Raw genomic sequence first — 14,158 nt, 5'->3', positions numbered from 1 at the left:
GTGTCACTTTCTGATGTGGAACCGAATAAGTCCTCCGTGGTGCGTGCTGCAGCCGCTGCCTTCTCCTTCCTGCCTTCTCCTCCCAAATGAGCTGACATGTATGATGAATATATCAGCACATGGGTTAAGCAACAGACAGCATTATTAATATTCTGATTACATTATGACAATGTTATTCTTAATAGCACGATCATAAACCATTGCACATCAAAAGGCATTACCAGGGAGCATCCCCTGGCCACAGGGGTCAAACAAAGAATTCCTCCCTCCCTGGAAAGATATTGTCTCTCCCACCGTATGTGTGTCCATAGCTTCTGACAGCCACGGATTCAGTCGGGAGCTTGCTTTCTTCTCTTCCGTAGGCATACATACGCATGCATGCTTGCGCTAGTCAGTCCCAGACAATGAGCTGCCTGGGTTGGTATTTTTTGTGGGTTTTTTTTTTTTTAAAGCCTGGTTGGTATTTCTTTCGTGTGTTCAGTTGGTGTTTCTTTGAACAATGTTTGTCCTTCACTTTGACAGTCAGCTTTACAAAGGTATTACTGTCAGATAACCCATTTGAGGTGGTTAAGCCTCCTTCCATTTTATTTTTATTTTTACTCATTTCTAATCCCATTCTTTTGGTACCCTTTCAATCCTGCCCTTACACCGTGTAGTTCATTTGCACTGAAAGCAAAAAGAAGTTGCAATGTCTGACACATGGTAGATAATGAAAGAGTCTATTTTCTTTAACCTCTTGAGGAAATGTCTGTGATTTGCACTCCTGGACGCGAGTATGAGCTACACTCATATGTGTACACTCACACAGCTGCATCCACGTACACACACAAACACAAACACACCAGCCTCTACCCCCAACTGTCCAGGTCTTAATTATTCCAAAAACTCCAGAGTTGTCAATTTTAACTCAGTACAAGGAAGTGGGAAATAGGTGTTTAAAAAAACTAATTAAATACAGTATCCTGAAATTCATAAAACTCAGGTTTAAGCTTGTTCACATTTTCAATGGGCCCCAGGACTCAATGACCAAATGATGTCAAGAGACACCATTTATGGTACCAATTTCAGAAAGCTTACTCTTCCCTGGGAAACCACAGTAGAGAAGAGGAGAAGGGTAAGGTGGAGCTTTTGAGGTACACCTTTCCTTGAAAAGACTTCAGAGAGACCCTAAAGAAGCAGTTGCCCATCAGTCTTTACCAGCATATCCCATGAGCAGATGTCACCTATTCATTCCCAGAGTACCAACTATTTCAAGAATATCAGATTTAGACCTTGATTTGGTTATCCATTAAAATTAATCCTCCACAAATACAAGGAAAAGACCTAAACAGGTTGCAAAATGTTGCTGAGAGCAGAGAGCATACTGGTCCTGGGAGGGGAAAAAGCCTAAATAAAGGGTCTAAAGACAAATTTCAGGTAAGAAAAATCCACTTCTAGTGCGTCAAGATCTGAGTCAAGTACCCCATAACTCTTGTAGGAAAGGAAGGGAGCAAATGACAACCATTTCCATTGAGATTTCTGAAGCTGCCACCATAGTCAATAACATTTGTTTCTGGAGATAAAGATTTTGTCTGATTACTTGCTTAAAATATATAGAAAGAATTCCTTTGTTCCCATTTCTTTCTAAATTATAAAACACAGACAGAACCCACAATCACATGGGTCTTCACTTCCCACTGGTACAGGTAAGTAAAGAGTTCAATATTAAAATCTCATGTCTGAGAAGTACATGACAGAATGACATAGAGGGGCTATCCTGTCAGGGTCCTTAAAGATTAAAAGTTGAAAGTCTGATACAATGGAAAACCCAGATCACTTCCAGTGACTGATGTGCCACTCAGGTCAATCTTGAACCCTAGACAATGCAAACATGAAATATAAATTTGCAAACAATGCAAGGAAAGAACTCAGTTGCTCCAATGATAGAAAATGTCATCATTCTCAATCCTGTTTTTAGACGTGGAGTAGAGAAGATACTGGGTATAAAGGTGGGAAGCAGCTAGGACTCCTCACTGTTGAAACCAACCAACCAATTAAATGAATTTTGCCTAATATTCCAATTAAGTGAATTTCACCTAAGTAGTTAATGAGACAGAACATAAGTCTGAAATCTTCTCTACTCCCTTTCTTGCACTTTGGCCTAGTTATGACATAAAGCTGTGTGAAATATAGGGAGGACTAACCAACCAGGACCAGTCCAAAATAACACTTTGGTTAGAATTGGAAAATAACCTGAACAAAGCTTGAATACCTAAACTCATTTTCAGAATGAAATTGCAAGAACAAAATCACTTTTTGTTACTCTTGTCTTTGGAGAGGTTAAAAACGAAACATTCCAAGTCAACTCCATATGAGCTCCAGGAATGTCTTCCCTTTTATTCTTTGATCTCTAAGGGTCTCTTTTGTCTGTTACAGATGAGAAAGTGGGATGAATGACCAATGGAGGTGGCCTTTAGGCAACTATTCAAGACCACAGGGCTCCAGGACTCCCACAAGTTAAGATGTGGCCATTCTCCCAATATTCATGTTTCCGTATTCTTTCAACTTGACCCAAGCACCTTCACAGAAAAGCACAGCTTTTTGTTCCAAGCACAACACACAATTCAAAGAAGCATGTTGCCGGTGTCTTTGGGTACTTCCATACTATCTCCACTGTCATCCACAACACACACAGAGAAATAATCCACTTCATAGAAAGGCCAGACACAACTCATATCTTCTCCTTTCCCTTTTTCCTGCACCTCGGGATATGAATCTTAAGGCTTAACAAAGAGAAATACCAACATGACCTGGGAGCCCATCTCTGCCCATCACCATCACCATCACTTTTCCAGTACGCCCATCAAGCCCCGCAAGTCTACACGATGGCAGAGGGATGCAAGTGGAGCAGTTCCTGGTCTACAGGCACATGAAGCAAGAAGGGGTCACACTCACCAGAGCGTCCACAATCTGCACAGGATACCAGCTCTTCAGGCCGCCCACTCTTCTTGTTCATGTTAGAGCCTCCCAAGCAGAAGTCACAGTAGTTATTGGGAATGACTGTCCCATCCGGTCCTTTCTGGGCTGTAGAAACATTTAATAAAACAAATCTGATTTGAGGCTGCGACAACCCCAGTTCCTCTTCTGCTGGAGCCTCTTCTCCCCTAGTCTGGCAAGATCTGCACCAGAATGAATATGAAGTTCAGAATCTGAGCTTTTTCAGTATAAACAAGTTGTTAAATGGGCTAACTGCCATTTCTGATCCTCTCACAGTTACAATATGGGTGTTGGGCCAGAGAGACAGCATCGTGGGTTAGGGTGCTTGTCTTGCATGCAGCAGACTAGATTTCAATCCCTGGCACCCCATGTGGTCTGCCTTGTACCAGGAGTGATCCCGGGTGCAAAGCCAGGAGCAAGCCCTGAGAACTACTAGGTATGGCCCCCAAAACAAAACCAAAGCAAACCAAAACCAAAAAGCAACAATAATAATGTCTTACAAGTCCTCCAGGGCTCAAGAAACTCAAAGTTTTGACTTCACCCATATTTCCCAGAATTGTGTCTTTACAGAAACTACCTAGCTGATTACATCTCTGGATGACCAAAGTCTACTGGTCAAGCAAACTCCTCGCATCCCCAAATAATGACTTCTTGGAACCAAGGCCCCATGTAGCAGATAGCAATCACTGACAGAGGTGTGACTGTAGGAATAGAGATGGCCAATGCCAGGGCCTTGCCCTTGAGAAAAATGTTCTTGCTTTGGGCCTCTAGACCAGCCCCTATCCCTACTGAGGCAAAAGAAGTATCAGGGTGTGATTCCTTTCAGAAAGGACACTAGTGATGCTCTTAGAGGCACATTCTACCTTGTGCCTATTCTGTTCCTCCCCACCCCAAATTGGAATACATAATTTCTGTCTTTTACCTTATGAGATTCTTTCTGTCTGCCTCTCTGTCCTCTCGTATTTCATAGATAAAACTATTTTACTAAAAAAAAATATGCTCTTAGAGACTCCTGTGAACATCTTGGCAAATGCACAGGGATCCACTCTTGTTCAGTCTCATCTCCCTGAAGTCCAGGCCCCCTGATCTTAGGAATACCCAGGAGTTTATAGCAGACCCCAAACACCTAAAATCAGAACTGGATACTTGGCTCAGTCTCATGCCAGAGATGAGTTAAACAGTGAGTTTGTGAGCATGGCATGAGGCTTAACGCCTTCATAGCCATTCAGGCTGAAAATTCTTACACAAAGGCAAAAAACCTTGGGACATGATCTTGAAAACAAAGCCTTTCGAGAAGCATATGTCCTGGAGCCCTGAGATCATTCTCATTTTCCAGGGCTGGCTGAAAAGCCTTGAACAGGCTCTTAGCATAAGGAGAAATTCTTCCATTTCCCTTGTTTTTCTATCCCTATTGTGGACATGTCTTTGTCATATTAACACTCCCTGCTTGAGACTAAGAAGAAAAGAACGGAGGTTTGTGGGATCCGCCTAAATCACCAGGGTACCTTCCTCCATTCTGTACCCAATGTCTCCTGCTATCTTTCATTATTCACCAGCTAACATTAATCAGGGTCCCGTAGGGTACAAATCTGTAAAAGGAAGCAGATATGTGAGCACAAATACTATCTAGACAGCAAGTGATGAACAGATTCACCCACTTTAATATGATTCCCTCTGGCCTTCGCTTCCTCCATGCCTCTGCTTAGCCTCCAGGAAGAGAAAAACTTACCTGGGGAAGGCGGAAGACAAAAGCTCTTGGAATTACATTAGAGAGGGTTAATCCATTTATCAGTTGCTATTTGGATTGTTTAATCAGTTTGTAAGTCATTGATTTTCATCCCCAAGGAGGCAGGCAATGCTCTGCAAGGAAAGTGTGGACTGTTTGGGGCTGGTACAGGAGCGAGCCACACCCAGTGGCCTACTGGTGCGGGTGTTTCTTCATCACTCACCCCATCAGAGACAGCTGCACATCATACAGAATGCTCTTGCAGATAATCTCCAAAAATCAGTACGTCTGCAAGAATTTTACTCTGCCTATAAAATGTTCATTGCCTAAATCCAGAGTGCCGCTATCCCCTCCTTCCTTCTCTCTCTGGCACCATAGTAACCACTTTTCAGGACTCTCTAAAGAAAACCCAAGCATGTCTATGAAGCAAATAAGCTTGGGTTTTCCTCATTATTGAGAGACTATCATGGAAGTCAAGCAAAAGGGGAACAGAAAGGAGCGGGGCAGATTAAATTTAGGACTGAGGGTAAACCAAAGCTAAATTTCATGGCTGATATTTACTAGATAAAAAGCGTTGAAATGTCAATCACAACCTGGGTAGCTTCCTGCATAAAAAGCAACCAGATTCCCATGTAGATCATCCCACAGAAACTCTCAGGAGACTCAGTCCTGTCATCTTTGCCTATTCTGTTCTCTTAGGGACTTCCTATTATGCCTGATTTCCTTCCCTGTCACAAAACCTTTAATCCAGTAAAGAATTTTATTTTCTCCAATAGACTATCCCTTGTGGCTTCAGAGGATGCAGAAGTTTAATATAAGAACTGCTGGATCATTCTTGACAGGTATTTTTTTTTTGGGGGGGGAAGCAGGGGTGTACAACAACAGACCATTGGTAGGATGTTTCTTATTGAATTGGGGAATCCCAAGAAATGTATTGCAAAAAATAAAAGATTCAGAAATGATCTGATACAGTGGTTATTCAATTGCCAGTCTGGATCAGTGATAGTCCATAGTTGTGAAAAGGTTGAAATCCACTGATATAACAGAAGAAAGAAGAGATTGAGAAATTGATCTTATGTAAAAAAGGAAAAGAAAAAAGAAAGAAAAAGAAAATACACACACAAAGTAACAGAATTTCATTCATCTGCTGAAGAGGAGTTTCAGAGGAGACAAGTCAAAAGAGAGTCCCTATATACATTTAAGTTTGTCGTTGACCACAGAAAGTGACTGACTGAGGGTCATATCCCTGATATACGCCCTGCTAAATGCAGTCATGGATGGCAAGGGTTGGGGGGACCAAGCAACACCCCATAATAGAAAGGGATCGTGAATGCTTAGGCTTCATTTTCCAGTTAAATCCTTTTTTGCTCCATTTCCTACTTTCATCTCACAATAGTGAACTTAAACCTTCCACTCGTCTTGGTAAAATGACATGGGATAAACTTATTAATAGACTTTACATCTCGTTCTCTTGTGCTTTTTGGTATTTAAGGATGGGGTTTAGGATGAGAGTTCCCCCATGGAGTTTCCCTGTCTCCTTAGCCAAATGTGGCCATCCACGAGCACTCTGTCACATGGCTTTCATGACCCTGGGCACACAGTTGTGTGCCTGCCTTAGTTCCCTGTTGTAAATAGTCTAGTCCTTTAGATCAGGCACCACCAGCCACTCATCATTAACACCTCCATGCCCTACACAGGAGAAGTGGTTAACAAGAATGGGTGGGGTGGATGGCTCAGAAAAGGAGAGCACAGATCTGTCGGCACCTCAGTGATGCATCTGGGACCTCCTCCTGGTGAGTGGGCACAGAGAACCATGTTTGCTGTAGCAGAGTTAACTGTCAGTCTGAATATTCTTCACTGCCTGGTTTATGGGCCTCGTCCTCAGAGAAAAGAACTGGCCCATGGCCAGATAGATGAAGCCCTCATCTGGCCTGGTCTGGTCCATAACTAGCTTCCAGAGTACATAAGGGTGGGAGGCTGAGGAAATTGGGTTGTCAAGCAAACCCCACTGTACCCCTGCTAAGGTAGGAGGAGCTTTATAACACACCAACATTCAAGACTGTGATTCATTGTATCTTGAGAAGGGGATGCCCAGTCGCACCTGCCCACTCATGCCTCCCCCTTGGTTCAAATGCTATTTAAGAAGAAGGGAGAAAAAATAAGGTGACATTTATTAAATGACAGAACTGTGAGGATCTCGTAGGAGACGCTTTACATATACCATTTTGTGAATTTGCACTAAAACTTTGTAAAGTAGGAGTTAGGTGGCAGGTGAGGTAACTGGAGCCCAGAGAGATTGTGATGCTCTCTTCTGAGCCACTGAGTTAACTCAACACACGGCTTTGTGTGCAGAGGTCTGGGTTCAATCCCCAACACTGCATGGTCCCTTGAGCACTGCCAGAAATAAGCCCTGATCTGGAAGTAGCCCCTGAGCACTGTTGAGTATGTCCCAAAACCAAATTGGGCGGGGGAAGGGGGGGGAGACAGAGACAGAGAGAGAGAGAAATACTGTCTTCACCCACTGTTATTAAGTGGAGGAGAAAGTATTCACCTTGGGTGGGTGTGTCTTCAGAGATTGCCTCAAATGACACATCTGTCTCTGGGGAAGCCCAAAGCAAATTGATCATAGCTTGCATATATTTTGTGAACCTCCTTAGAAGCATCTTGTTTCACCCAAAGCATTATTTAGGAAGCCCAAACAGATCAAAATGATCAAGATTGGCCTACTAAAAGCAGAAGACTCCTTCCATGGTAATTCACTCTAGGTGGTCCTGTTTATTGCCCTATGCTCTGCAAAAATGAACCTCGAGAGAATTCCAGAAACTGAGGGAGAAATTTCTTTTAAGGCAAGCTCACACCATGGCAATACTGGCCTATGGCCTGACCTAGCCGTGAGCAATTTCCTGGTACCATCTATGAGATCATTATAAAAAGGATTTTACTATAAATAGGATGCTCTCCCAGACCTTGCAAGTGGGATTTAAATAGAGATTCTGCTTCTGCTTATGGGAAATTGAGTCCTGCTTTATAGAATAAGATGACGGGGGAGGGCAAAGACCTGAGCGGTATCTGGATGGCAACATCTGTGATGATGGATTTGGTTTTCTGTTGATTAATGTTCATGGGCTGAGCTCATAGAAGAGTTACAAGGAAGCGGCAGAGAAAAATAAAGTGAGCCTAAAGAGTTTACAAGTTTACCTAGAGGAGAAAACTTTTTAAAAAAAAACTCAAAGTGTGTATGGCAGGGGGTGGGGTGGGGGGGATATGGTAGTGCGAAAATTAGGGAAATAAATAAATAAACAACAGAAGGTGGGAGGGAACATTCAAATCCATCAAAGCAAAAAAAAAAAAAAAAAAGGTCAAAAGCTCCCCCAGTAATCTTTCTAGCAAGCTCCGAAAGGCATCATTCTGGAAGGCACCTCTGGATGCTGCAGGAGTTTTGTTGTGGCGGGTGTATGGGGTGTGGGGGTGGTACCCAGGCCTCAGGCAAGCAGGGCCTGTGCTTTACGTGAGCCATAGCCCCACACGACATGGCATTTACCTTCTCCAGGCTCTGGTAAAGAGGGTCCCACAGGGGTCCACCCAGACAGGGCTGCTTGAGGCCAAGGCGGGTGCCCTCTGCCAAAAAATGCCTCCCACTCGGGAAAAGTGGGAGCAAGCCAGGCAGATGGCTGACCACCAGCAACGGCCCATCCCCGGCGTCCCGGGGAAATGGGAAGCCAGCCAGAAGTTCCGGCTCCTCCGCGGCACACACACAAGAGCGTGACTTCACATCCTGAGCAGATGCCCAGCCCGCCTGCCAGGGCCTGGTGTGCACAGGCACGTGGGCATGCTCAGAGCCCCCCGCCCCCGCCCCCAGCCCAGCCGTAGCCTGCAGCTGTTCTTCCAGGGCCTGCTAGTTGGGGTGTGAAGCCCTTGGGGTATCTGGGGGCAGTGAGGAGAACCCTCAGGGAGGAGCTGCGTCCCTCCTCAGCCCTCTCTCTCTCTTGTTCCCCCACCACCCTCCCAGGCTGACAGTTCCCGGGCCCTCCACAGGTCTGACATGTTTCCATGGCAACCAGAATCCTGGGCTCTGGCAGCCTCTGGTCTTGCCACCTGTTATTACTTCATCTCTCAAGTGTAAAGCATCCCAGCCCGGTGCCACTCGGCTGGGCAGAGCACATCTCTGGAGGACACAGTCAGTAAAGAGAGAGGGGGGAGCAGAGAGGTGGCCCTGTGGCCAGTCTCTCAGGCCACACTGGAGCTGGACAGGCCCAAGGAAGTGGCTTTGGAGTCAGGGGGCACGAGGAGGGAGGGCATCAGCCCACGTGCTCTCCCTGCAGAATCAGCGCGCAGGCCTCAGCTGGAGGCCTCCGTCTCAGCCAGCTCCCTTCCACGCAGCCTTTAATGAGGGACACGGGAGGGGCAGGGGAGCAGGCAGAAGGCCAGCTGGGAAGGTGGCTGTGGGGAGCCCTGTGGGGGCGGACACGGAGCAGGACAGGAGAGGGTTAAGTGGCAAATAGACTGTGGGGAAGGCTGGACCAGAGGGCAAACAGAGCCTCAAAGCCTGGATAAATGGCCTTAATTCTCATGCTCTGCTCACCCCACTCCTTACGTGTTTACTCATATAAATTATCCCCAAGACCTGACACCTTTTTTTCCCCTTGCTTCCCTAGAACTGATGAAAAAATAAATCCCACAGATCCAAGGAATAAAAATGCTGGGATTCCATTCCGATTGGTTCTTCTCAGCCACTGAGACCCCCAAACCAGGGACCCCTTCCTCCCAGCCTGGAGAAAGGCAGGAGAGTCTAGGGGGCCCAGAGGAGAAATGGACAATGGGGTCCACTGATCCACTACCACAATTCACTGGAGAGCTCAGTGGCAGAGAGCTGGTTCTTCTGCAGAGACCACACAGCCACATAGCAAGGAGGACCACACAGCCTGAGAGCGTGGAGGACCATACAGCCATGGAGTGTGGAGGACCACAAAACCAGACAGCAAGGAAGACCACATAGCCACATAGCATGGAGGGTCACACAGCCACATAGCATGGAGAACCACACAGCCAGAGAGCATGAAAGACCACACAGCCATGGAGCATGGAGGACCACACAGTCATGGGGCATGAAAGACCACACAGTCTTGGAGCATGGAGGACCACACAACCAGAGAGCATGGAGGACCACACAACCAGAGAGCATGGAGGACCACACAACCATGGAACATGGATGACCACACAGCCATAGAGCATGGAGGACCACACAGCCATGGAACATGGAGGACCACACAGCCAGAGAGCATGGAGGACTACACAGCCATGGAACATGGAAGACCACATAGCCACATAGCATGGAGGGTCACACAGCCACATAGCATGGAGAACCACACAGCCAGAGAGCACGAAAGACCACACAGCCATGGAGCATGAAGGACCACACAGCCATGGAACATGGAGGACCACACAGCCATAGAGCATGGAGGAACACACAGCCACAGAATATGGAGGACCACACAGCCATAGAGCATGGAGAAACACACAGCCCTGGAACATGGAGGATCATATGACTATAGAACATGGAGAAAGCACAGCAGGTATGGAGCCATGTCAGGAGCTGAGATTTGTCAGCCTAGAGAAGAAAAGATCAAAGGCTGACATAAAAAGTCTTCAAGATTTGGGGTGAGACTAAACCGCCACGCTGGATTGTCAAGGACACCCTGAGACAGACTGTGCAGAAATGATAGCGCCTGCCTTGAGAAGTGGAAAATGAGGACAGTTCCAGAGTTGGGCTTGTCAGAGGAGGGGGTTTCTCCCACTGAGACCACTTTTCTGGCAGGGGCAGTTTGAGCACCTGCCTATTTGAAGGCAAAATAATGTTCTGGATGGCACTTTAAGAATTTTTTTTGGGTGGGGGGCTTGGGGGTTGTATCTGAGGATTATAATGGAGTGAAAATCCTACACCCAGAGGAACTGGCCTCCTGTGGCAGCTGTTTGTGTGTATGTGTGTGTGTTTGTGTGTGTGTGCGCGCACCTCTGCCAGGGCGGCCAGGATTCACCGAGTCCCCAAAACTGGCACAGTGACTGCCAGGCACTCACATCAATACTTCACCACAGGAGGCGCCATCTGCAGAGAGGGGGCAAATACTTGCCAGGCAAAAGGATTTCATGGGTCCCCCAAGTGTCAAGCATCCATTCTAAGGCGCCACAGTCCTGTTCCTAATGGGGATAGTGGTGGGGGGTAGAAGCAAAGGGTGTCTGTCTATGGGGAAAGCCGGGGCCTGGCCTTCTGCAGGAATCCTCTCCCTGAACCATTCCTTAGGAAATGAGAATCGAAGGAATTAAGAACCCCCAGACTCAGCCAGTCCCAGTAACTCTGGAACCTTCTATCTCCTTTTTTGCTAGGAGTCCTGTATGACCCAGGAAAAAAACATGTTCTGACATCTATGGAACTGGGTAGTGTGGGTGGGTAGTACTTTCCAGTGCTCAGGAGCCTGGGGACCATCTTGTGTGAGTCTAACAATTTAGTGCTCAGCTTGGCCAAGTGGTACTGTGGGGTTACTAGATGGTCCTGGAGGAAGGTGAAACTATGCAGAACTGTAAGTCGAATTTACATCCAGTGCCTTCTACACACTCCTACTGCCTCTGAGCTGTGGTTCTGGCCCCTACAAAAATGTCTAAATGTGGCATCAGGTATCCCTCCTGGATTTATGCCTACTTCCTCCTCCGTCTTTGCAGAATACAAAACTTTGACTGTTAGATAAACACCCTGTGTGACTTACCTCCTAAAATTGGTTCTGTAAGCACGGAAACAGAGAGGGGTAAAGATGCTTGCCTTACACGCAGCCGACCTCAGTCTGGTCCCTGGCACTGCTCAATATGGTTCCCCAAGCACTACCAGGAATGATTCCTGAGCACAGGGCCAAGAGAAAACCCTGAGCACTACTGGGTGTGGCCTCAAAACAAAACAAAACACACACAGACCAAAAAAAAAAAATGCACAGAGAGTACAGGGATGCTTGGTGTGAACGTGTGTGGTTCAAGTGAAACTTGCCCGAGTGTGGACACTCCCTCCAGGGGTCAGATGGTCACAGGGCACATCAGTAACATGCTCTGTTCTCCAGCCTGACCAACTGCCCCTACTGTCACTGATGCTTCAGAGAATGGAGAAGTAGATGGGGCCAGGTTGATTCTTTTTCAAGGCACTGATTAGGGAAAGCACAGGAAACATTTCCATTTTCTACAGGAAGGTCCTGGGGGTCAGTTCATGCCCTGGTGTAGCAACTTGTTATTGCCACCAAATGAGTCAGTTATAGGAGAAATGTTTCATTTAAGAGGAACTATGTCACTAGGGCTTGCAATGAAGTGGTGTCATTCCCCATAGAGAATTGCAGGCCGTCCCCATGCATCTGAGCTATAGAAGCTCATGCTGTCCCCGCTACCAGGACATTTTTGCTGAGATTAGAATTCAGCAAACCTCCTCCCTTTCCCCATGCCTCTTGGCCAGCCTTGTCCCCCACCCCCACCCCATCCCTCCTGCAACACCATCCAACCTCTTGTCCCCTGGGACTCTGGCAAGTCCACAAAGAAATAGCACATTTTCTGGGTCCGTTACACCAAAACACAGCCTCATTAGGATGAGGACTGGAATGAGCCTCAAGTGTCAAAGGCATATTTCAGGAGAGAGGTAAAAGCACAGAGCCCAGGAAAGCAGCTAAGAGAAGGCCCAGCTTGGAACACTCCCAGGAAGCCTGTACCCAGGACCAGGTCCAGCCTCACTCCTGACCTGCTGAGAAGCACCCCCGCTGACTGAGGTCACCCAAGACACCAGAGAAGCCGTTAAACATGCATCTGCACCAGCTGGAGTTCTTCAAAGCAGTGGCTCCTCCTGGGAACTGCCAAAAACAAAGATCCTCGGGCTCTGCCCCAGACCTGAAACTCTGGGTGGGACCCAGTGATGACCCACATGCTGGCAGAGCCGGGCCACCATTGCACACCCGCGAGCTCAGCCTGGCCTGTGCCCCAGCAGTTGGAAAACTCTGTTCTAAGGACTCATGCTCAGGCTTGAGCAGCATGGCCTTAGCAAGAAGGATGAGAGCCCCTAGCACTGGGTTTCCCAGGCCGTGCTATGAATGTTGGGCTTAGGGATGAGCGTTGGTGATCAGCACAGAGCTCAATCAAAGGGGCGAGAAGGTTCTGCTTCTATTAGGTGACGGAGGCACCAAGGAGGCTGTGTTCATGCCTGAGGTCACACATTAGCAGGTGGTTATGTGGCGTCTGAGCCCAGGTCATGGGGCTCTTAGCCAGCCCACATGGAATAGCCCTGCGAGACCACTCTAACTACAAACCCGAGAGATAGCAAGCTGCACAGTGGCCCACCAGGGCTTCCTGGAGCTGGGAGCTGTGCAGATAAATTCCAGAGGAATCTTACTCAGATTAAGATGCAGCAGTGAGAATCAGTATCCAAGGTCGCATATTTCTCCCCAGCTGCCTGTAGAAGTCAACCTGCTAGGTTTGCCTGGCATGGAGAGTTTCCACTGGCACAAAGAGGGGTCCCAAGGGCTGGGGGAATTCAGTAGTAAAAATGGGAAGTTCCTGAGCGCATATGGATGAATAATTCTTGGGTGAGGTGGGTGCTGTCAACCAGACCCAGAGAAGCACCAAAACAGGCCCTTATTCAAGTATGATTCAAGGGTTGAGAGTGGCCTGGGTTGTTTTATGCTTTCAAAAGGCCACTGTGGCGCCTCCACAGAGAATGTGTTCTGGGAGGCTGGGAGATCGATATGTAAGTTGCAATGATCCGGACAGGAGCCAGCAGTGGGCAAGAAAGGGAGAGAGATTTTGCCAAGGGAGCTGGTGTGGACAGTGAAGGGAAAATAAGCAGCCAAGGACAGACCCTAGGATGTTTGCAGTGGCCACAAAAGCTTTACAGGAAGGAAATGAGGGAAGGAAGGAGGGAGGGAGAGAGGAAGGGAGAGAGGGAGGAAGGAAGGGAGGAAAAGGGAGAAAGGGAGAAACAGAGGGGGGAAGGAAGAAGGAAGGAAGGAAGGAAGGAAGGAAGGAAGGAAGGAAGGAAGGAAGGAAGGAAGGAAGGAAGGAAGGAAGGAAGGAAGGGAGGGAGGGAGGGAGGGAGGGAGGGAGGGAGGGAGGGAGGGAGGGAGGGAGGGAGGGAGGGAGGAAATATATTGCCAGGTATCAAGGAAGGGAGGGAAGGAAGGAAGGAAGGAAGGAAGGAAGGAAGGAAGGAAGGAAGGAAGGAAGGAAGGAAGGAAGGAAGGAAGGAAGGAAGGAAGGAAGGAAGGGAGGGAGGGAGGGGGGAGGGAGGGAGGGAGGGAGGGAGGGAGGGAGGGAGGGAGGGAGGGAGGGAGGGAGGGAGGGAAGTCGGTCATATAGAGTGGTTCATGATTTTAATAAAGTCTCAGGCAGAATCTGTAGTAGAAGAGGGGGAGGGGGGAGGGAGGGTCCACTGTATATCACAAA

The 14,158-nt window shown here is 47.5% G+C and overlaps 1 protein-coding gene across 4 annotated transcripts in view; it reads right to left on the bottom strand.

Moving 5' to 3' along the window:
- DPF3 (double PHD fingers 3) overlaps positions 1-14,158 on the bottom strand; it is a 295,548-nt gene that overhangs the window by 70,921 nt on the left and 210,469 nt on the right. For all 4 annotated transcript variants that reach the window (XM_055130025.1, XM_012933613.2, XM_055130027.1 and 1 more), the window contains one exon: positions 2,935-3,063. In XM_055130025.1, coding sequence (XP_054986000.1) covers positions 2,935-3,063 — 129 coding nt within the window. The remainder of the gene's footprint in view (positions 1-2,934; positions 3,064-14,158) is intronic.

The sequence above is a fragment of the Sorex araneus genome, chromosome 3 (genome assembly GCF_027595985.1).
Source record: "Sorex araneus isolate mSorAra2 chromosome 3, mSorAra2.pri, whole genome shotgun sequence".
Lineage (NCBI taxonomy): Eukaryota > Metazoa > Chordata > Mammalia > Eulipotyphla > Soricidae > Sorex > Sorex araneus.
The sequence above is the reverse complement of the archived record's forward strand: the minus strand, read 5'-3'. Positions and strand labels throughout refer to the sequence as shown.